This window comes from Electrona antarctica, assembly GCF_951216825.1.
Source record: "Electrona antarctica genome assembly, chromosome: 5".
NCBI lineage: Eukaryota > Metazoa > Chordata > Actinopteri > Myctophiformes > Myctophidae > Electrona > Electrona antarctica.
Window position 1 is genome coordinate 32,491,411 of NC_136810.1, and position 23,463 is coordinate 32,514,873.

The 23,463-nt window shown below is 41.9% G+C and overlaps 2 protein-coding genes across 5 annotated transcripts; one reads left to right on the forward strand and one right to left on the reverse strand.

The window, feature by feature from the left end:
- The first annotated feature begins 521 nt into the window (after positions 1-521).
- On the forward strand, positions 522-11,283 carry ric8b (RIC8 guanine nucleotide exchange factor B). Of its 2 annotated transcripts, none has more exons than XM_079500542.1 (10): positions 522-787; positions 1,250-1,297; positions 1,412-2,047; positions 3,074-3,168; positions 4,011-4,161; positions 5,692-5,790; positions 6,486-6,630; positions 6,806-6,950; positions 7,508-7,627; positions 9,611-11,283. In XM_079500542.1, exons 1-10 carry the CDS (start codon positions 704-706, stop codon positions 9,717-9,719), a joined length of 1,632 nt encoding a protein of 543 aa, XP_079356668.1. In that variant the 5' UTR covers positions 522-703; the 3' UTR covers positions 9,720-11,283. The 2 variants fall into 2 exon arrangements, with proteins under 2 accessions (XP_079356668.1, XP_079356669.1); XM_079500543.1 differs by having other exon boundaries at positions 523-787; positions 5,695-5,790.
- A 98-nt stretch (positions 11,284-11,381) lies between these two features.
- LOC306922734 (NAD-dependent protein deacetylase sirtuin-3) lies at positions 11,382-22,887 on the reverse strand. 3 transcript variants are annotated; one of them, XM_079500545.1, is made up of 9 exons: positions 22,782-22,887; positions 22,553-22,696; positions 16,228-16,456; positions 14,801-15,019; positions 14,289-14,521; positions 13,972-14,072; positions 13,714-13,875; positions 12,661-12,873; positions 11,382-11,861 (listed from the first exon to the last, which is right to left on the reverse strand). In XM_079500545.1, exons 2-9 carry the CDS (start codon positions 22,662-22,664, stop codon positions 11,673-11,675), a joined length of 1,458 nt encoding a protein of 485 aa, XP_079356671.1. In that variant the 5' UTR covers positions 22,665-22,696; positions 22,782-22,887; the 3' UTR covers positions 11,382-11,672. The 3 variants fall into 3 exon arrangements, with proteins under 3 accessions (XP_079356671.1, XP_079356672.1, XP_079356670.1); XM_079500546.1 differs by having other exon boundaries at positions 22,553-22,693; positions 22,782-22,837; XM_079500544.1 differs by having other exon boundaries at positions 22,553-22,839.
- Positions 22,888-23,463: the final 576 nt, after the last annotated feature.

Sequence of the window (23,463 nt, forward strand, 5' to 3'; positions counted from 1 at the left end):
CTAAGCCATTCCAGTCAAAGTGGGCAGGGGTGAGGTGGGTTCGGGGGGTGAGGCCGGAGCCTGACCAGTTTGTTTTGGGAAGTCTGGAGCCTTGTTTTAAGGGCCTTTGAGGTGCTGTGTTACCAGGAGGTGCATGCATAGTCAAAGAAACCTTGTACGAGGGCTCCTGTTAAGGTCTTCAAGGTGTTTTTGTTGACCAGTGAGGAGATCCTGTAAAGGAATATTGTTCTTTGGTTGACTTTTTTGATTACGTTGGTGGCCATTTTATCACCGGAAAGATTAGCCTCCAGGATGGAACCTAGGTAGGTAATTTCATCTTTTCGTGTGATAAGATGAAATCAAAGATGAAAGCAAGCTTGATAAAAGTATCAAGCTCCCAAAATTCACCAGAACAAATTTAAGCAATTACATCTACTCTGGAGAGTGAACCCATTTATCATTTTATTACAATTTTGTGTTTAAAAAAGGGGGAAAAAAAGACAAAATAGAGAGGGGGAGGGGGAGGGGGAGGGGGGGTTGCTCACCCCCACACAGCTGCAGTGCAAAGAAACTTAAAGGGGTGTTTCCTTACAGTGGGGAAACCAAACCGGTTACACACACATTGACCTAGCCACTATCTGCTAGCCTCCCTGCCTGGCTGACTGCAAGGTACAGTAAGATTTACAAAGGACAACTTATCGGTTTGCTGTGATACATTTCAGTCATGGATCTGAACAATATCATATCACAGCTCGAAGCGAACAACGAGGAGGAAATCAAAACGCTTTTGAAGCGATATAACCAAGAGGTGAGTTGATTCTTCTCATTTGACGTCAACCAAAACAAACCATGGTGCTAACGTGTTAGCTACATCGCTAATGCATCGACTTCTAATCATTAAATTAGCATAGCAAGTTAGCTGGAATCTTGGAACATTAAAACGTAATAAAAACTTCATTATTTGCACCACACGTTTGAATCGATCTGTGTGGAGATGGTGTGCTCTGTGGAGCGCCCTCTTACAGTTTAATATTATGTTATTAATGTTAATAGCGCTTATGGTGTGATGGATAGCTGCAGGCTGGTCACAGCTACAGTAAATTAAGCTCATTTGCTGTACGGCACCAAAAGACCACGGGACACTTGGTCTCAGATTACATTTAATCAAATCTTGCAAGAAATCCTGCCGCTCATATTACATTTCAAAAGCAAATTTCATGACTGATCGTCCAGTGTCGAAGAATGAGCATCATGTTGTTGTCTCTTTCAGAATAGTCACACTTTCACCTTTGACCAGGAGGAGGAAAATCTGCATAGTGTACGTACTAAACTTTTCCATATATATATATATATATTTTGGGCTGTTGACGACAGCCATGTAATTTATATACTGTATAATTGCAGCCTTGCCTTTTCTACCGTCCCCATGTAGGAGCTGTGTCAGGGTCTGCTAACAGCACTTGGGAGGCAGCTGCAGTCATGCAGCCAGAAGGCCTGCCTAGAGACACTCCGCATCCTGTCCAGAGACAAGCGTGTCCTCGGCCCCATGGCCACCAGGGAGGGCATGCTGGTGCTGGCCAAGCTGGCCCAACTAAGGATGCATGACTGTGAGGAAAGAGGTGACAATCAAAATGGCTTTCAGGAAGACACCCAGACTGAAGCTGAGGAGAGGGTGGCCATTGAAGCCTTGAAATGCTTGTGCAACGTAGTGTACAACAGCGCTGCGGCGCAGCAGGTCGGAGCGGACGTGCAGTTGGCTCGGGGTCTGTGTGCACGCTTACATGCCATCCGTATGGGCCACCACGAAGTGGGCCTGTTCACACTGCGCCTCCTCTTCCTGCTCTCTGCCCTCCGACCTGATGTGAGGGGAGGCTTGCGGAGAGAACTACACGCGGTGAGAGTTCTAACGGAGGTGCTCGAGCACACCTTGGATGTGCATTGGGTTGGTCAGTATGAAGCTGCACCTCCTGAACCTCAGGCCCCACCCATCCCTGCCGAGGACAACGAGCGTGCCATGGAAGCTTTGAAAGCATTGTTTAACCTCACACTACCTGACCCTGATGATGAGGTGAGTACAGAGTGCATTGAACTGTTATTAACAGTATGCTTTCTTTCTATACCACTGGACGAGTGGACGATGCTGAAATATTATCTTCTTAATAGTGTGTGTGTGTCTTTTTTAATCTAGCGCATGTGAGAAATAAACCTGCCTGGTTTGAAAGCAATCATTTAATTTAATTTAATATCACTGGTTTAGTGCTTTCAAATGGGTCTGATCCCTTCTTTAGCCCCTGCCCCAATAAGAGGTTTATCATCTATCTGACCTGGCCAAAGCCCTAGTATAGGCTAAGGCATCTTCTCAACATTCTGTGATTAGTCAGGGAGAATTAGTCAAGATGATCCTTCAGTGCTCCCTCCGTTCACCACCTTTGTGCTCAAAAACAGCTTATTGTCCCGCACTATGACACTGTGAAGGAGGGCGACGTTACATCATTACCGACACACCAACTTGAGTCCCACCAAAGGTTTTACACATTTTAGTTTGCCTGATCTCTATGAACAAGGGCAAGGCATATGTGGTGCATTTAAGCCACGTACAGCCATGATGCAGAAAGATGCTCCTCTTCACAATTCACATCGTGAAGGGAGACATCTCTTTTCATGCATGATGGGTCTTAATATGCTCAGTTGAAAACCAGGAATATAAAGGACTATGGTTGGGGAAATCCAAATAACTTCTTTGCTTCTCTCTTTTTTTATTTTAATTTATATACCCGAAAAGATAATTAATCTTTTCGGGCCGATGCTCGCCCGCTGTTAAAACGCACTGTTGGTTACCCAAGGCATGCTACTCATACGCTGAATTGGGAGTGCCTGGTATCGAACCCACTTAAACTGGTATCGGATCTGTACTCACTGTGGACCATTAAGCAAGTTCAGGGATCAGAATTGGTATCTCGAAAGAAACAACTTTTATCAGAACATACCTATTTTAAAGTAATATATTATGGATAATGTACCCTTCTTTCCCTGTATCCCCTGGATGTATTTGTTCCCTCTGCTTCATGCTGTTGTCCATCCTTTATTTTTATAGGAAGGTGACCATCAGCTTCGCCTCATTGCAGCCATCATGCGCCATCTCTTGCTGTTAAAGACTCAGACAGAGGAGAAAACAGAGGAAGCACACAGGTTCGAAGCCCCCTTTCACCCCTGCTCTTCACATTGTCATTCACTTGGCTCGTCTTAATGCCAAAATATGTCAGTTGTAACTTAATGTCAGTGATAAAATACTTACACTACACACAGTGGCTCCTAGTGCAAACTATGAAACAGTCTTATGAATCATGTTTGGTGTTTCATCCTTTGATGTTTCTAGTTGTCATACTGCTGTGGACGTGTGTTCTTTTCATTTTAATGTAATGCAAGAATCCCAAGAATGTCTGGCCACAGACGGAGTGAAAATGAAATGGTGTCACGTAAAAGTGATTTACGATGCACCTCTTTGACCTGTGAGGTGAACCTGTTTCAGAACTTGGTCACAGTGTTTTTGCCCATTGTTTGGAGGCAGGAGGCTTTGTTGAAGTTTGTCTGATTTGATGTAAGGCCCCAAATATGAGACCGGAACACTGTGACTGGAATGTAAGCATTGTTTCATTGACATTGAGTGCATTGTGGTGTGCCGGTAGATGACCACATGATCCACATCAGTGAATCAAACATGTAATTGTAGCGTCCCAATTCGATTCCTGTGTGTGTGTGTGTGTGTGTGTGTGTGTGTGTGTGTGTGTGTGTGTGTGTGTGTGTGTGTGTGTGTGTGTGTGTGTGTGTGTGTGTGTGTGTGTGTGTGTGTGTGTGTGTGTGTGTGTGTGTGTGTGTGTGTGTGTGTGTGTGTGTGTGTGTGTGTGTGTGTGTGTGTGTGTGTGTGTGTGTGTGTGTGTGTGTGTTTCTGAGAAGAGAAAAGAAAAGTTTGAGAACCACTGCTCTATAGCAATGATTATTATCAGTTGTTACAGCACTGTTGTTTTTTCCAGTCATGCGGTGAACCTGCTGAGTAACCTGCCTGTGTCCTGTCTGGACATGCTGATTGATGTGCCTGTTCAGGGAGGCCAGGAGGAGTATAGTGGCAAGAACATGGATGCTGTCCAGGTGATGTTCGACTTCATGGAGAAAAGGATAGACAAGGTAATAGTCCAGTAGTTCTCAAACACATCCACAAAATAGATTCTCCGTATATTTGGCCGCAGACCCCCATCTGAAAATGTTTTGTGCCAGCCAGGGACCCTCCACAAAGACTATTTGTCTTTAAAAAAAGTCAAAATTATTCAAAAGTTTTCAAAAATAGACGAATAGGGACGAATAGTTTTCATAATCCTCATGGGGATTCTGAAAATCCTTCATTGTGAACAAGTAGCCTAAGAAGCAGAGTAAGTAGGCTACTGTATGCATGCATATACCCTTACCTACATAGCAGGTTAAGCACACAGATTAGCATTTCAATGCCTGATCTGCATGTGTAAGGGACAGGCAACGCGGTCCACACCCCACCACACCCCACCACCCCCCGCGGATGTAAACATCTACTCCACTACATCTCAGACGCAAATTTGAAAACTTTGGTTACTACTAGTTACCTTGTAGATTTAAGGGAGGGGGGGGGGTACTTATAGATTCCTTTACTTTACGCTAGTAAAAGTTGAATACAGGCCTTTTACTTAACAGTTTGACGCCATACCCCGCGGAACCCGCCTTTTAATCAAATATCCTACGCTGCCTGGATTGTTTTATTACCTTTGGAGCATACGCTGAAGTATTTGGGCGTTTGTTCCGTGAAAATTGGGTGAGAAATGGTCGTTCGTCTTGTTATGATCAGATGCACCAGCGGCCATGACAATGCGAAACGAAACCAAAGTGCAGAGCAAGTTGTAGTCCAAACAAACCCCCCGTCCACTTGCATTGGGCTCAATTTCCCAGAAGCCCTAGCAGCCCAGATGATGACTTGATTTCCGGTTTCGTCATCATAACGCGACGGCCTCGTCATCAGGTTTAAAACAGAATTAAACGCATTAAACAAATAGCGGGAATGTCGTATTATGCAGCGGCGCAACACTGGATCAAACAATTAGCGGCAGTAGAACTGGCCTGTATTCAACGGGGCATTTCCATGTTGAGGTTCCACCACTGCTGGTACAGTTAAGTTTATGTTGGTGTTTGAATACTTGCCTTATCGGAATGCAGTTAGGAGAATACAAATGCAGACAGTTTTCAGAATTTACCACTGTTTTTATTTTCATTTGGTGATTTTAATGTGTAAATTACTTTATAATGGCATTATTAGTAGCCTGAGGTAAGATTCACATATCCTGTCATTCATCTCTTCTCCATATTTACAGTTTTTATATAATAAATGCCCTAAATTGGCTAATAAATGCAATTAATTATTACCATTAGCCAATTGATGCATTGTGAGCTTGTAGATCTGCTATTTTTGAAATATTTTCAAAGTGAAACCTATAACCGATGGTACTAACACAAACATGTGACTAAATATGAACTACTTTGGAACAGGTTATGTTTCTTTTTTTCCTTTTAGAAAGTAATGAAAGTATCCACCCAACAGTGACAATATGCACCCAGTGACCACCCCACACACACTAGAGCTGTAGCGTGTCTGTGTGGTCAGGCTTTCACGTCCCCATTTTCTTTCATTCTAAGCAGGGTTCAAACTACAAGGAAGGACTGACGCCAGTACTGAGCCTGTTCACTGATTGCTGCAGACACCACAGGGAGATCCGCAGATATATCAAGGCTCAGGTAATAATGCTCCTCAAAATGGAACGTATATTTTGCACACGTCAGGCCATTTATCCGAAAATAGCTTTTGAAATGTGAAATGTTAAACTACTTCCAACCTGGTGCCCCTATTTTGGGCATTTCATTATCAGCAAAAAAGTTCGCAAATTTTGAAACTTGCAGTTACAAGCTTACAATGCTTATAGATTAGGCGAATTTAGCTATTTATCATATCGTTGCTGTCGGGAGGAAACCTCCTATCTCAATTTTTGAGGTTTTTGATTTATTTGCATAAATCAGTGCTATTGAACACACTTTATGTCTGTGTGTTTGGAAAATTATTAATATTGAACCAATGGAAAGTAGTAAAAAACGGTTTGGACAAAACCTTAACTCCATTGGACCCTCAAACTGTCTGCTAAAGCAACTAACTCCACCACCGCTCCCCCTCTCATGCAAGTAATTGACAATATATAAACTCACAACACCAACTTTGAGGAGGCAGTATTGCTTTGTTTTCAAAATATACGGTTTTCTTAATTTCCTGAAAAAATTATATTTTTCATTTCCTGAAAAATGAACATTTTGGAGTTTGGTGGTTTCTTCTCGACAGCAGAGATATAATAAAGTATATGGGGCTTAAGTGGTTAAAAGCTAGTAATGTCCTACTAAACCAAAATAATGTGATGGTGTCTGTTATACTTCATCCCCCTCAGGTGCTTCCTCCACTAAAAGATGTGAAGATTAGGCCAGAGGTCGGCAACACGGTCAGAAACAAGTTGGTTCGGCTCATGACTCACATTGACATGGACGTAAAGCAGAGTACTGCAGAGTTTCTCTTTGTCCTCTGCAAAGAAAGTGGTGAGAGAAAACATGAAGATAGATGGACAAAATGAGAGGGAACATGCATTGTGGTGTTGACGACTGGACAATACAGTGTATCGACAGCATGAGTGCTCCATAACATTAACTCCAGTAGATGATTTATTTTTTTGTTTTGTCATCACCACCATGTATTTGTGGTGTTCCCTTGCAGTGGACAACCTGTTGAAGTACACTGGGTATGGTAATGCAGCAGGACTCCTGGTGGCTCGAGGACTTCTGGCAGGAGGCAGAGGCGAGACTCAGTACTCCGAAGACGAAGACTCGGACACAGAGGAATACAAATCCGCTAAACCCTTGTGAGTGAAGTGTGTGTGTGAGTGGGGGGTCGTCATCTGGCCTCAAAGTGTCCCAATTGTTTGATGCCATGGCATGTATGTGATATCTGTGTAGCATGTCCAGGGTTCATCGTCAAACTTCTATTTTTGCCATGCGCATACAAATATTACCAGAAACAGAGCTGGTAACAATACTAGTTGTGGTACACTGTGGTCCTCAAAGTGGGTTGAGGACGGTACCTTCGGGGTTGCTTGAAGGTGTTCCAAATGGACCATTAGTATTACAGGTCTGTAACTCTGAGAATGTACAAATGGACTGGGGGTTCTTGAAAGTAAAACATTTGAGAACCACTGTACTGGTGGACTCCTAATGCGCCATATTGTCATAGTAAATGAGTGTCAGTTACCCAGTAACTGGGTGTTAAAATAAAAACCAAAATAAAGAATGTGCCACAGCCAAGGACAAGTCTTGCCATGCAGACACATTTGTCCGTATACGATGACCCCTGAACATTTCAGACGTGTGCTGCACAAGTTTGCCTTTTGACCCATTTCTACTCCTCCTGTACCTATTGCAGCATCAATCCCATCACAGGCCACGTTGAGGAGCTACTGCCCAACCCCATAGAAGACATGACGGAAGAGCAGAAAGAGTACGAAGCGCAGAAACTCGTCAACATGATTGACAAGATGTCAAGGTAAACATATGAAAACGACAAAAGCACCCCCAAAAACACTCAAGTGAGCTGAATCATTATGAGATATTGTCTCTTCAACCCTGTTGTAGTCATGTTGACCTTTTCCTTTAGGGAGCAGAACCTAATTCTAGTCCAAGATGACGCCCTGGACAAAGGTAACACTGAGGGCGCTCCCTGCCAACCGGTTCATTAAAAGGAAGAATCTCCTGCCGTTAGCCCAGCGGCTTCAATTAGGCCTGGTCTTCCAGCATGCCGCCGCATTCAGCCACTGTAAATGGAAGCTGCCGTCACTCCTGTGCAGCATCATTACCAGCTCTCCATTAATTATCACCTAATTGGTGCGCACAGTGGGCTGGCAAGGCCTTAGATCCTTTATGTGGCTCGTTTGAGATTTCTAATAACATATGTGTGTCCCCGACTTTATTCACCTTTTCTTCATTCTGAAGAGCCAAACATTGCGCACACAGGCGACATAGAAGGGTGGACTGACACATGGAGGTGAAATTAGACCATCAAAAAAAAGAACTTGGATGGGGTGAACCCCTCAAAAAAAAGCTGACATTGTCATTGTCAAGTCAAAGAGAAAGGGGTTGAGTTGTAATGAGACACGTGTGCCCACAAGAAGCAGATTCCTTTTCAAGGCTGGGTCCCTCTTTCTTCTCCTCGCTCTATTCTGTTGTGTGTCTGTGTCTGTGTGTGTGTGTCACTGTAAAGGAGACGTGGTCATGAGGGAGAGTCGCAGACAGCAAAGCCACCCCCACTACGAGCTCTTGGGAGATCAGGCAGTGCCCTGCAAGAATGCGCTTCCCCAAACTGCTTAACTGGTCTCCCAATTAGCACATATTCTGACTCCCATCCCCCAGCTCTTACATCTGCCAGTACCAGGCAGGCCCCTCTCAGCGTTCTGGGGGATAGGATGGAGTTTTTGACTAATTGGGACGAGAGAGAGTAACACACAGGAAAAAAAATAACACTTTTATACACCCAATTCTCTCGCTCACTCTCTCTGGTACAGGTTTTCGCTCTACGCCTTGTTGCTGTCAGTTTTATCCACTGCCATTGCATGAAAAGTAGGGCACAGGTGGTTGGGGTGTTGGACTTTAATCAATGTTAATTGGTCTAGTTACTCTAGTATGACTAAAAGGTGTCACTTTTACTCTTTTTACTAACTGTTTTCTTCACCTTGGGCTTAATTGCTTCATAAAACGGTTCCAAATGGTTTTGTGTGATCATTTCCATGAGGCTATATCCTTTACTTATCACACATTATTCACCGTCTCTGTGGGGATTATTTCACTGAATACTGTATCAACTGCATCTTACGTTTTCCATTCAGGCTTTACCGTCTTTACTTGTTTTGGATACCTGTGGGACTCGGGACCTTTCACAAAACTGGACAATTCTAATTTCAGAACAAACTAGAAATTACACGATCATTGATGTTTTCCATCCTGCAAATGAATGCAAATGGGATCTTTTTAAATCTTTGATTGGATAATTCTCTGATAAATCATCTTAGAGGGAAGTGGTGACACACAGTGCAGTTATAATTGGATTAGGATGGAGGGGCAGCCACGGCTTTGAGGAGATTAGACTGAGGACTGATCCTGTAATTAAACCGCCATAGAAAGGGAAGGAAGGCCAAGTGGGGGTGGGGGTGGGGTGACCAAATAGGGGCGAGCGTCTCTGAAAGGGGAGGACTCATCTTCTAAGGGTCCTTGAGCTTAGGAAGGGAGTAAAGGTGTACAACAGCGGCCGAGGGCCTCCTCTTAGATCGTCTGTGGTCACAAAGGGGCGTGGACTCTAATCAAAGCTATACTGTGTCTGCAAGACTCTGCATCACACTCATTTGGATGTGGATGTGTGTATTTTTTATCTGTCTTGTTTTTTCGTTTGCTCCCAGCATTGGACGTTCTTCCACCTGTCACTGAACAAAGAAACAACTGTACAGCAGTGCTAATATTCTGGTCTCTGTGCCCACAGGCAGCACCTGATCCGCCCAATGGGTCTGAGGAGGGACGGTACGATAGCACCACTAGACGAAGCTGTGTTTCAGCCAGCTGAAGACAGCTCGGGATCAGACTCGGACTAGTGCACTCCGGAATCGTCCGGATCCAGGACACCTCTTCCAGTATATGCGCCACACTGGCCACCCGCCCCAACGCATTCTGTGTTCTGTCTAACTATAGGGGCCCATACCCACAACACAAGCCATTCTCTAGAAGCAGAGTTGGACTTGACATGGCAGCAACACATTACACAAAGGTGGTTGTCTTTAATACTGTTAATTTTTCCATTTCATGCACCCCCCCCCCCCCCCCCCCCCATCACTGATGTACATCAGTGATGTACTCTTGTATATTTCACTGAAAGCGCCAAGGTTCCAAGTGTCATTGGTTTTGAATAAGATATCATTCCTTACTGAGGCTTATGATTTTAAGTAGTTTTAAAATATTCCTGCTAACTGATGTCGATGTAAACTATTTATATGGATGTACTATACAAGTGCACATTGTATACAAATTTATGAATAGAATTATAGCAAGTGCTGTGAGCAGCGCCTAATCAAGCAACTCTTTAGTTTTTAATCAGCGTGGCTTTGCATTGTGGAATGAAGCAAGAGGCACATTTAGATGTAAGGCAGTAGCTGTTGGGGGAGTAACATTTTGGCTGTGTAAACACTAAACAGTATAGTCATGGTGGCAAAATGCAATGCCCTCACCTTTGCTGTTATAACTTAGTGTATCATTTGTTGTTTCATGTAAGCACATTTAAGATTAACAGAGATGCTGCATTTCCTGTGGTGGATGAATAGTGTTTGGATCATTTCTGCCTTACCCATTGTGGACTCTTAAGAAATGTGTATTAGAAATTACTTTTCTATTAACGTATTTATTTTTCTTTGATCAAGCATGGTGTTAAATGGGTCCTCAGACATGTATGCTTTTTCTATATTGAAAATTATTTTATATAGATCCAAAAGTATATAGGATTTAAAACCATGGTTCTTTGAAATTGATTGCTAGTTTAAATAGATGTGGGTATCAAATTATGTTGAAAACTGCATGGTTGAATATGATGTGGAACAGAATTGGTACCTTGAGTGTATATCTTTCTGCTTTGGGTGACTGATAATGTTTCTTAAGCAAAACAATTGTAGTTTCATTGCCAATTTAAACACTGGAAATTTGCCTGAAATCTTTTATCTGTAAATGTTTTACCGTTGTCTGGGATTAGCAGGCCAGTCAATTAATAGTAACAGAACAGCCATGCTTACCACTATTTCCTATTCACAAAATACATTTTACTAGTTAAGTTACACAGATCAGGTTTTCACACCTTTGAGCCACAGACCTCGAGGCTAAACGGGGTGAATCTATGAAGAATTACACTTTATTAGAAAGCCAGAATAGCCTCTTGATGTTAAAAATCATATTTCTGCTCCTGTTACAGTACAAGCCTAATCAAGACAGTTTGAGCTTTGCACAATATGTGGATGAAATGCATGTCACTTTTTCCCACAATCTGAAGAATATAGTGGGTTAAGAATAATTTTTTTTTGTACATTGTTTGCAAGACCGAAGGTGTAACCACACTTTTTATATATGTAGTGAGGCTTCTATTTGCATTGCAAAGTTATTAAAACTGGAAAATAACTTTTGTTTTTTGTTTTTGGGAGGAGGGAACCTAGATATTGATAGGGGGCACTGGCCCAAAAGATTGAGAAACACTGGCATAAAGAATATTGAAGAAGTCAAATAGCTAAATAACTCTTTATTATGACAATGAAGTGCTGTACTGTTATAAAAAATATGTTCAAAACTGAAATATACACATGCTTGCGTACTCATACATGCAGGCCAACCCTGGCACATACCCACACTGGCACGTACCCACACTAATCCCCTCTGTCAATAGTAGAAAGCAACTATGACAATATATTACATATACAAAATACAGGTTAAAACATTTGAACTCTCAAGAGGAGGCACCATCCAAACGTCTCCAATGTCTTCTGAACTAAATGGTGAAACGAAACGTATTCTCAGTTGCTTGGGTTAGATGATGTGGAGCTCTTGCAGTCCGTCTCAGAATCGGTCTCACTGCAACTGGTAGCTGGACTTTGATGTCCTGGTCGGGACTTGGCCCCGCTATTTCCTAGACCACTGGATTCACACTGAAATGGCTTCTGTTCACTCCCCAAACGACCACTGCTTACCAAGATAGAGTTGTTCTGCAAAGGAAACCATATTGGCCCAGTCACACAACATACTTTACAATCTAGAAAAAGTGTCTTTATGATTCATTAAGTAAGCATGTCAATAGAGTAGTGATTCTCAACCCCCCCCCCCAAATCATGTTTGCCTATTTGGCCAATGTTTCACAGTTTATTTATTTGTTGATTACTTTTGATGCAGTAATGGTCTTTTTCATTTTTATTTTTTTTTAATACACAGGACCTCAATGGAAATTAGCTTGTACCACTGTACCTTTTTTGCAAACTGTTAAAGTATTCAATCAATCAATCAAAAACAAATGTATTAAAAAGGTCCTAAAAGTCCTTAAATTGTCACTTCATCGTCATCTGGGGACCTGCCAAAAATCATGCGGGGGTGGGGACCTCCCCAAAATCATCTGTGGACCTCCCCACATCTGGGGACCTCCCCAAAATCATCTGGGGAGTGGGGACCTCAACAAAATCATGTGGGGACCCCATGCCCCCCACCCCGACCGACAGGTTGAGAACCACTGATAATCATGTGGGGACCCCATGCCCCCCACCCCGACCGACAGGTTGAGAACCACTGATAATCATGTGGGGACCCCATGCCCCCCACCCCGACCGACAGGTTGAGAACCACTGATAATCATGTGGGGACCCCATGCCCCCCACCCCGACCGACAGGTTGAGAACCACTGATAATCATGTGGGGACCCCATGCCCCCCACCCCGACCGACAGGTTGAGAACCACTGAAAAAGAGCACTAAACACTACAATAGATTTTACTAGAGGTAAGAGATGAAAATCTACCGGATGTTCCTGGTTGCTCATCAGGTCTTCCATTTCATTGTGCCACCCGAGCATTTGAGCGAACCTCCTGACTGTATCCACCAAATCGCCTAGTTCCATGTGGTCCACTCGCCGCAGGGGGACTCTCTCAAAGGGGCCCACCGCGTGGCGGTTCAGGAGCAGACGCGGCACTGTAGACCTCACCGTATTCACCAGGCTAGCAAATGGCTCAATCTGGAAACATTTTGGTTTTGAGAGACAGTCTGACAGTCTATACATTCATTCATGTATAGTTCAATAGCTATTTTCTTTCTTTTTCAATTAATTGAATAATAATTAACGAAAACATTCTAATTGATTTTTTTATAGTTGACTAAAGAAATAGCAAAAAAAAAACTATCTAGATCAGGGGTGTCCTAACTTTTTTCAAAGAAATATTAAAACACCCAAGGGCCAACTACATCTCCTGACATAATGTACCTTCGGACTATAACAAAGTCACATACATCTGCATCGCATTTAAACGATTCTATTCAACTATCATCATCAATATTTAATATCAATGGTGTTTTGTCAGGTGTGTACTGTGAACAGAAGGTGTAACTCAGCCTTTTTTCAGCCATATGTCAACCATATGTTACCAAATCTAACCAGACGTGCAAGGTTGTACTACTGTACTGTACTGTACTACATACACATACGTACGTACACATAGCTCCGCATAGGAGTGGCTAGCCCAAAAACGTATGTAATGTAAAAATGTCCCATAGATTTTTTGGGCCGTTCATAATACAATTCAGGTATGAAGCTGCCACACTTTGGACACCCCTGTGGTAGATGTTCTATTTTTGCCAATTATGGCAACAATATAGGGATACCAGTTTAAAAGTGGTTTTCAAAAAATAAATCGAATAAATAAATAAATAATCCTGCACACTCGATTATAAAAAATATTAAAAATTATGTTTTTTTTTTTTATAATCAATTAAATCAATTAGTTCAATTAACTGTTACAGCCCTACATTCATGTTCTTTGTACCTCAAAGTCCTATAAATAAGAGGACTGACATTTACCTGTAAAGATGTGCCCATAATGATTAGTAGGTCGGCTTTGGCAAAGTCTTTAGCATGCAGGAAGTACTTCTCAGGAAGGTCCTCTCCAAAAAACACGACGTTAGGCTTGACTGTCCCAGCACAGAATGAACATGTGGGGACACTGTTGTTCATAATGGCATGCTGTAAAACAGGACAATTAAGGAAAGATTCGTCATCACACACACAAGCCCCCACACAGGTTACTTGTTTGCTCAGTTGACGAGAGCCAGACCTCACCTTAGCCTCCTCGGCAGGATATGGTGTGTAACACAGATGACAGGCAGCCGTGTCAAAACTACCATGAGCCTCTACCAGCTTGTCATCTGGGATGCCACACACTGGGGAAAAGATCAACAGCTAATGAGAGGAAACATGACCTTTTGTTTACAAGCATTTCATAGCGTCAGTCAGAACAGAAGTAAGTAAGTAACATTCAAAATCTTTGCCCCTAAACACTTAAACCCTATACTTACGCGTCGCAACACGCGAGCTTGTAGATCTGCTATTTTCACTGAAAGGGGACGCTAGGTTCAAGTTTAAAGACCCCCACTCACTTTTCTCTAGACCATCAATGTTCTGGGTGTACATCCTGAGAAGCAGGCCCTTGTGATGCAGCATGCGGATGAAATAGTGGATGTAATTGGGCTGATGACTACCAGGATACAGCTCCTTGGCCAACGAGAAGAAAGGTTCCGGGTCATTAGAGAAGTAGTCAATGTTGAAGACAGCTTCTGGATAAGGGATGTTGTACTTCTTCAGGTTAGCATACAGCCCTGTTCCCGGCGTTCTTTAAGTGGGAGGAGATCAAACATACACACAGTACATTTATAGGTTGGTATGGAGAGAAATGGTACAATAAAAACAAAGACTCATTGCATACAGACTGATACAAAACAGTAGAGAAGAATCAAAAAGATCGCACCCGTATAGTTATGTGTTATAGTTACATAGTGACTGTGTTATAATACTGTGTAATAGTGTGTGTGGTGCCTTGGAGTGCCTACTCAGACAGACATTCTGTACTCAAACAGTGTGCCATCGCAAAAAACGAAACTCAGAGACTTACCTGAAGTCTGGGATCCCACTGGCCGTGCTGATCCCGGCCCCAGCCACCACCACTATACTCTTACAGCGCCCTAACTTCACTAGTCGAACCACAGATGCCAGACCTCCCCGGGAGGATGGTTTGACCGCAGGCCCAGGTGGACAGCACTGAGTCGATGTAGGCCCAGAGGGCTGAGTTGCCTTTGTAGGGTCACAGTTACGCTTGGACATATTTCCTTCACTGAAGAGCCAAGAACAGACCATACAATATAAGAAGTATAGAAGACCAAAAGGAAAGTGCTGCACTGGGTAACAGTATAGTGAAAGTACTGGATGATTCGAGGATGATTATATATAAAACGGAAAAAAGCAAACTGTTCATCAGAGTATGTGTGTGTACTGTAGATCAGGGGTTCTCAACCCGTGGGTCGCGACCCCTCGGGGGGTCGCCAAATTATTTTAGGGGGTCCCCAAATTATTTTCAAAAAATAAAAAATAAATAAATAAAATTTAAATTTTTATTTTCACGATTTAAAAAAAATAGCAGACCTACAAGTTCATAGCGCGCCACTCGGTGGTGCGCTATGAGCTTGTAGATCTGCTATTTTTCAATAGCTAAATTATAACAATGCTTAAAACATCAAAAGGGGTTCCCGCCCAAAATGGTTTAAGGTTATTGTAGCAGTCAATTTATATTGGGGGTCGGGAGGGGGCGGGGCGGGGGTCCCGAGACATTGCCAAAGCATTTCCGGGGGTCCCCGGCCAAAAAGGTTGAGAACCCCTGCTGTAGATGATGACTCTTGTGTCCTTGCTTCAATAAAAGGATTTATAACAACTCTCTTACAATGGACAGAGTTTGAACAGTCATTGCTGTTTATTAGTTCAGAGTTCAGACTAGCCATATTGAGCTTTAGAAGCACCTTCGGTTGTCCAGGTACTTGGGCATGTCCAAATATTAATTGATTAACGTTGTTTTTTATGTGCCCTGTTAGCGAGAAAGCGCAAGTAACGATTCCATTTGCTGGAAACAGGTCTGTAAACAACCACAAACAATGCAGATTCCACCAATATATAATCCTGGTACGTAATTTAGGGAAAATGAAATCAAGAATCAAGAGGGGTTTACTTGTCACTTACTCATACAGGTAACCGCCGCAAAAAGGATGTTCATGTTATATTTTCATTAGTCCTCTTAGTTCTTAGATCTACAAGTGAGACTGTGAGTGTAATCAGGTTGAACACAGGAAAAGATTATCAACAATATTTGGACTAAAAATCGTGATGATATATGCTACCGAACGCAATGTTCTACTAAAGTACAACATTGCTTTAACTTTGACATGAGTTGTGTTTTTGATTTGAGAGTTGTGTTTCTGAATGGACATCTTTATTGACAATGATCATATGCACAAAACAACTGCACATATTATGTGCCGTATGTAGGCTTACCTTGCAGGCAGAATGTCTAGTCCATTCACACTCATCAGGCTAAGGTCCTGGGCCAGGGCAGAGTCTGTCTGCTTCCTGCGTTGTTTTCCATATAGGCCAGGCCCAGGGTCCTGGCTCTGGACCCAGTCTGTCTGCCTGGCCTGGGTGGTGGAACTGCGGGTGATCCTGGTGACAGTGGGATGTGAATACTTTTTATCCCCGGTGGACCTAGACTTGCTCATTTCACCACCTGTTGACACCAAGAAAAAAGAAAAACCTTCTGACTAATCAGATTTAAAATTCAAGTCAAGTCTCCTCGTATTTGTACCATTAGTCATTCATTAAATTTTTGTAAAAAAATAAAAATAAAAAAATGCAAAAGCTCATAAATTAGAAATGACGTAGTTTTTCTTCTAACAAGGCTAATTAGATATTCACTACTTGTTTGACAATGAAAACATTCCCCCGCCCCTCCACCCCCGCCCTATCCTTCCTTCCTCGCATTCTAACCCATATTTAAAAAGCCGTTATATTGAAATCATCATGGCATTCCATTAAGTTCTTCTCCTTTGCACAGTGAAAAGCTGAAACGTCTTAAAACTGTCAGTGATTGAACAAAAGGTAATGGCCGTAATATATTTAGCACCCCCTCCCCTCCTCAGCAGCTATGCTAATACAGTCCACAGCTGTGGCAGCTTTACTGTTCAGGGAAAAGAGAAGAGCAGAATTAAGGGGGGTGTGGGGGTTAAAAAGAGGGGTAGCACGTAGCAGCATGGGTAGCAGTCTAGCAGACAGTGGTGAAAGAGAGCCCTAGGTTGACTGTGTGTCAACAAACCCAGCTGGGGGAGAAAAGAGGGTGCCCCCTTAAGGCCCCTCAAAGTGAGGAGTAAGGGAGAAGGGGGTATGTGGAGATAAATGATACAGAGGCAAGATTCAATAAAGAGGGGATGGGGTGAGAAGGATGGGGAGGGAAGGGGGGTCCTTTTTCCTATTCTAGCCCTTCAAACAACTTCCATGAGGAATGAGTTTTAGTGATCAGCGAGAGACGGAGAGAGAGAGAGCGAACGAACAAGGAAACAAAAGAGCTACAACCCATAAAACATGGCTGCTTCAGCGCAATGGAAAGAGATAAGACAAGCTTTTCTGTAGCACCTTATCATGTTCACGAGAGAAAGGAGGGGGGGGGGGGTGACTGGAGGCTTACAAACAGTACCTGAACAATAAACAATAAAATATCCCTCCTGGGATATTTAGAGAATTTAAAACAAGGGGTCAGTGTGAATGCAAGCCTTTTTCTGCAGCTACAACATTGAGTTAAAGCTTGGGTTGGCAGAAAGTGTGATTTGTGGCAGATCCTTTTAAATGTTTTGAGAAAAAAACATTAAACTTATTTGATTTTAGGTGCTAAATCTTCTTTCACCCCCCACCCCCCCCACACACACACACACACATCCTACAGAACTATTAAAAACAGCAGGGGGTGGTGTGTCAAGGCTTTTGTCTGTGCTTCCTTCAAAAAGACACTGCTGAGTACAGGCAATAAATCACAGGGCCAGTTATTAAGGTCCAACACAGATGGTGCAGCGTAGAAGATCCCAATCCAATCATCTGACATGGTCACACCACTGAAAGCATTTCAATAGCAGTCGAGTCCTGTATACAAAAGTTAGGCTACCGCTACACAGTCAAAAGTAACAGACATTTTACATCATTTTTACATTATCTTTTTTATATAATTAGATACAAACTATGAGTATATACAGAGCAGAAATCCCCAAGGTTTCACTGCATGCCTGCAATGCCATTTACAAATGCAAACACCACGGCACAATTTGGGACAAATATCTATGGAAGCCCATTTCCGGTTTTCACCACTGATTAAATGCCTCAGAGTTCCTTTTTCTTTCCTGACATCATTTTGAGTCTTTAAAATTAAGAGAGAGCAGGAAAAATACAAATAGAAAAACGAACTAACTGAAATAAAATAACTGACTTTCAACTGAACATCCATGATTTTCAGCAAGCGATATGGTCGTGCAAAGAAGCATAAATTAGCCTTAAATCTTTTCTGCCCCCTCGTTGAGGTATCGTAATGAATAAAATAAAAAAGCAAAAACGAAGGACACAGAGCGACAACTCAAGTGGGACATGAATAGTAATGTCCAGCTGATGCATGCTCAGGGGGTCAGCCCTACATCAGATTCACTTGTGAGGGAGGGAGAATAGTTGTCCACTGCTAAAGAGAGACTTAACTTGCTTGAACACGGGGGCTTAACTCCAAAAGGGGATGTTAAAAACCAACATGGTCACTGTGGTTGTAGGAAACCATGGTGAGGAGGCTAGCAACAGGCTGTCAGTAACGGAATGAGCAGTCTTGCATATAAGCACAGCACAGAAATTATGAACCACAGCTTCAGATGATGATAAACTGAACACCATTTCAGCAACAAACTAGAAAAGGTTCCCAACGGGGCACAGGTCTCCACCAGGGCAGGTTGTGGCCTCCTGGTGGCGCTATAATAGGCCAATGTGAAAAGGGTGACATTTCTTCTTACGCCTTGGATGGCAATTGGGTGATTTGAGGCATTTTGTTTTGTTTTGCAAAAATCCACCGCTTCAAAAACAGGCCAATCCTGCAAACTTTGAAAGCCAATGTTAGCCAATTAGGATGGAATCTGAAATATCGGACAGATCCGCCTTGAACACATGACTATAGAGATAGTGTGTAACGATTTGCGCCGTTCTGGAAAATTTGGGGCAGAGGTTCATCGTTGGCATCCAGGGAGTGTGTGTGCAAAATTTGGCATCGACAGGGATAACGGTGCCGGAGATTAGCTGGTAACAGACGGACGGACGGACACACATACATACACACACACGGACAGAGTGCAAAACATACTCTCTCCCCCCATGCCTTCGGCCTGGTGGAGACAATTAACAGGAAACCAGCTGGATGCTGATGACAAACTGACCGTCATTTAATTTAACAAGCTTATGATCAGTATTCTCAGTCTTCGATGTCATATTTTCAAAGATATAATTTTTGATGAAAGATACCTTGAGGCTAAGTGATTATGCAACATGATGTTGCTCTGATCCAGTGATTGATCCCTAATGACAAATAAATCCCTGTCTAAATCACAAAAGGTTTCAAAAGGATTTGAGAACCCTCCCCTTGGCTGGCCTTTCAGAAGACTTGCTCTCCCACCTCTCCTCTAAAGGCTGAATCCAAATGTGGTCCCAAGCTCCCTGCCACAGCGTTGGACCACCACGGGTGCAGGCCCCTCATATGAGGGTTACAGTAATCTAATTACAGCTGTCCCACAACACTGAGCACCTCCTCAGTGTTCACAACCACCCACCAAAGCCAGTCTCTTGGCTAATCCTTTTACAACTAGAAACAAGAGGTGAAAACACCTCCCTATCCAAAGTGTCCACCATTATAACCACACAACACCAGATCCCTCATTGAAAAGTAGGTGTCAGAACACAGCAAAGATGTGGTTCATCGAACATGGCCCATCGACCTACTTGAGTTGAAGGAAAATCTAAAATGATTCTATGTGAAATTTTACAATCGCTTCAAAATTACATCATAGGCTTTATTTAGGATTATATTTATATATTTTAGTAATATCTGGCAACTTTTAAAACCCGTTACCAAACTGAATTAGAATATTTAAAATCATACATCATGCGTATTGTGTCCAATATTTGATTAATTTCTTCTATTTTTGAATATGTATATTTGTATGTGCCTTTTATTTCAATGTATCTTTGTTATGGTACAAGATACCGGGGTTGTGGCTCTTTCAGAGCGGGAACTCTGGTGGAGGGAGGGGTAAAAACTTCAACAATTTTTGTATGCTATTTTTGACTCTTATGTGACTTGAAAAATTAATAAAGAAACTTTGATCAAAAAAAATCATACATCAAAGACGAGCCCTAGAAGAAGAAGAATAAAACAGGCTTGCTATGTCATGTTATCCCTTCTCTGATGAAAATATGGTTTATCAGGCATTCGGACAGATAGGTGGTTTCTGGACAACCGCCAATCCGACACGCCAGGCAGTGCAGGCACTGCACTCCCTCGGGTCGATACAGTATGTTTGCCGAGTTTAAGGTCACAGAACGATTTCAGTGTGTGACATCATCAGCGACACCAGCAATGTTTATAGAATTGTAAAAAAAGAAAAATGAAAAACTGCGACTGTTTGAATCATCTTTCAACCTTGATATCATTGTTATATTGTATGTTATTGTATTATTTGTATTGTAGCCTATTGTTTTTCTGTTTATTTGTCCTGTTTTGTTTATTTTGTTTTTTGTTGTTTGTGCTGTACTTTTTACCTGAATTGCTTGTATTATATTTCTTCTCAAGAAAAAAAAATCTGCTAATCCTAACCCTAACCCACAATAGTATAGGATTGGTTTGAAATGCCATTTACATGTCGGACGATTTACATTGGTCAGATTTGCAGATATTACTGCATGTTGTGCCAGTGCAGAATAAATTATTTTAATAGTAATACTCTTCAGTATCTTTCTATTATTGATCAATATTGTACACTGTAAACAAGTACTAATCTTGGATGTCATGTTTGTGACATCCAAGTATCATCTGATCTGTGTCATTTACAAAACATTGTATGACCCTGTAAAATTGTCAATAATTAAAAAAAGAAAAAAGGTGTTGGATATGAAATGCATCTGAAATAACATTTGGATATATATACTTATGACACATTTGTCAGCTCAACAAAAATAACTGCTCATTAAATGAGGAACGTGATAAGACAAAGTATAAATTAGGCTTTAATGAGGGCTTTCCCCCAAAGGACAGAACATTTAACCCTCCACTTGAGAGCGGGTTTGTTTTAGTATTTGATCTCTGCTGCCCCCCTATGCATGGACTGCAACTGGCAGGCTGGTCACCATGGAGACCTCTTCATTACATTTGGAGAGGCCAGAGCCCCCTCTTCTCTCACCCCACCCCTTCACTAATGACATATCACTCTGTGTTGTATCTTTGTTGGCTTCTCAATTGATACAAAGCAGCTAGTCCTAATTTGTGTTGGTATATTGTTTGCTCAAACAGTAGGGAAGGGGAGTGGTAGAGAACCTTGTTATCAGTTTGATTGACTGATAGATCAATTAATTATTTTATTGACAGAAATGCCTATACATTACCATTACATTACCATACATTATAATATGGCTATTGCTAATAATAACCTTTCTAGAGAACAGCCAAAATGATCATCAGGAGTCAGGACTATAGTGATTATTGGAACATAGGGAAAACACTTTGTAACTCAACAGTGGTGTGTAAAACCAATTAAATATTAACTTAAACAATTTGCATCTTTAAAAAAGCATATTTATCAGAGATTATTATGCAAGACATTAGCTCTGGTCCATAGCTCTATAATGCGGAAACGCATTAGAGCTATGGACCAGAGCTAGCAAGACATTAGCCTAGCTAAAAGTACAAAGAGGAAACTGCAGTTCCATGACAAACTTGATTTCGACTAATCGTATTCTAGAATTGACTTAATTATAAAAACAAAAAAATATATATAATTGCCAACTTGTTGATGAAGAAACAGCCACAAAATCATAAACGTTTTTCCACAGATGACATGGTTGGGTAGAGTTATAATTGAATAATTTAAATAATAATAATAATCTTAAGAGTTGTTGCAGTGGATTATTTGGAGTTGCTTCCCGTAATCCCAGGACATCCTTTTTACTAGTTTGTCTTTGGTCAAGCACCACTGTCTCTGGAACATAGATATTTTTTTTAGTTTTTTGTGCTGACACCAATTTATTATGTAGCCACATCAATGCTCAATGCTACTTTTCCCATTGATGCGCAAATCATGCATAGACATTACACACATTACAAAATAACTTTCCATGAAGTACAGTTAATGGTGCAAAATAATAGCTCAGTGAGTAACAACAATTGAGGCTATACTGCCATCTGCTGAAATCTAACATAATTACAAATTCAATACAACGCTCTCTCCCTTTGCTTGGGTTCATATGATATACAGGTACAGATTGTTGAGATTATGATACCGCAAGTAGGTGCTCAAGGTCCAGGAAATCTTACAATCAATCGCGCGCGCGCGCGCGCGCGCACACACACACACACACACACACACACACACACACACACGCACACGCACCTGAAGATGTCCATATTATATGACACATGTCATGAACTATAGTGTCTGTCTACCAAACTCCCCCACAGCACAGCACGGTGCACCACATATAATGAAATACCCGTCTTCATTCTTAATCTTCCTCACATACACACATGACCCATCATCACTACCTGTCGGTCCAGACGGCGGAACTTTTGAAAGCTGACCAGACGACGGGGCAGGCAGAAAAAGGCAGGCAGACAGACAGCAAACTTGTTGGAACCAACGAGGGTGTTCCCACATCAACAGCGACGCGTCGACCACATCCACGACTTCTAAATCGACCAGAAGAAACGATCAGCTCTACATGAAATTAACTTCGTTAAATGTGTTATTTCTTCTGATGTGTCAACACCATACCATAGGCAACAACATCTCAGGCTCAGCTGTGCAGGAATCGGGACCAATGATTACGTCACTTCCACTTTCAGTGCGGGAAAATTGCTCCGTGTTTGTTTGACCATTTGATTGACTCGTATCTTTGTCCCCTCCCGCCAAAATAATAATTTATACGTCTTCACGTTCAAGTTCATATTTTTCACTTTTTACTCTTTTATTTTCTTACTCAATTATTATGCATAATGCATGCATATAGGCCGACATCAAGCAGATAAATTTGTATTGTAGGCTATCTGTATTGTAAACAGCAAAGATCCTGAAGTCATTAGTGTTATTAAAGAAACACGTTATTACGTTAACGTTATACATATTGATAAACATAAATATATGATAACATGTGGGCAACTGTAGGCTATTTAACAATGTTGTGATGATCCTCTATCAATCCCAATATCCTCCCGTTGAAGGGACATTTACCACATTTATATTATATATTGCTGTCCTGTAGCCTGCCCTAGCTAGTGGTCCTACTGGCCTTACATTCATAATGATTACCACATAAGTCAAATGGGTCCAGCTGAATCTTTTTTGTTTGGAATGTGGGTGGAGGCAGTCAGGCAGACAGACAGACAGAAGTTCTCACAAAAACAGATTAAAATGTGTCACACAGACATTGGTGACCCAGTGAATTAAGTGACTGTAA

Coding starts and splice junctions, on each gene's coding strand:
- ric8b (XM_079500542.1), top strand. CDS start 704: ATGGATCTGAACAATATCATATCACAGCTCGAAGCGAACAACGAGGAG. Junction 1,298..1,411: donor AGGAGGAAAATCTGCATAGT/GTACGTACTAAA, acceptor GTCCCCATGTAG/GAGCTGTGTCAGGGTCTGCT. Junction 5,791..6,485: donor GCAGATATATCAAGGCTCAG/GTAATAATGCTC, acceptor CATCCCCCTCAG/GTGCTTCCTCCACTAAAAGA.
- LOC306922734 (XM_079500545.1), bottom strand. CDS start 22,664: ATGTGGGAACACCCTCGTTGGTTCCAACAAGTTTGCTGTCTGTCTGCC. Junction 16,457..22,552: donor TCCGCCGTCTGGACCGACAG/GTAGTGATGATG, acceptor TGGTGTCAACAG/GTGGTGAAATGAGCAAGTCT. Junction 11,862..12,660: donor TGAGCAACCAGGAACATCCG/GTAGATTTTCAT, acceptor TTTCCTTTGCAG/AACAACTCTATCTTGGTAAG.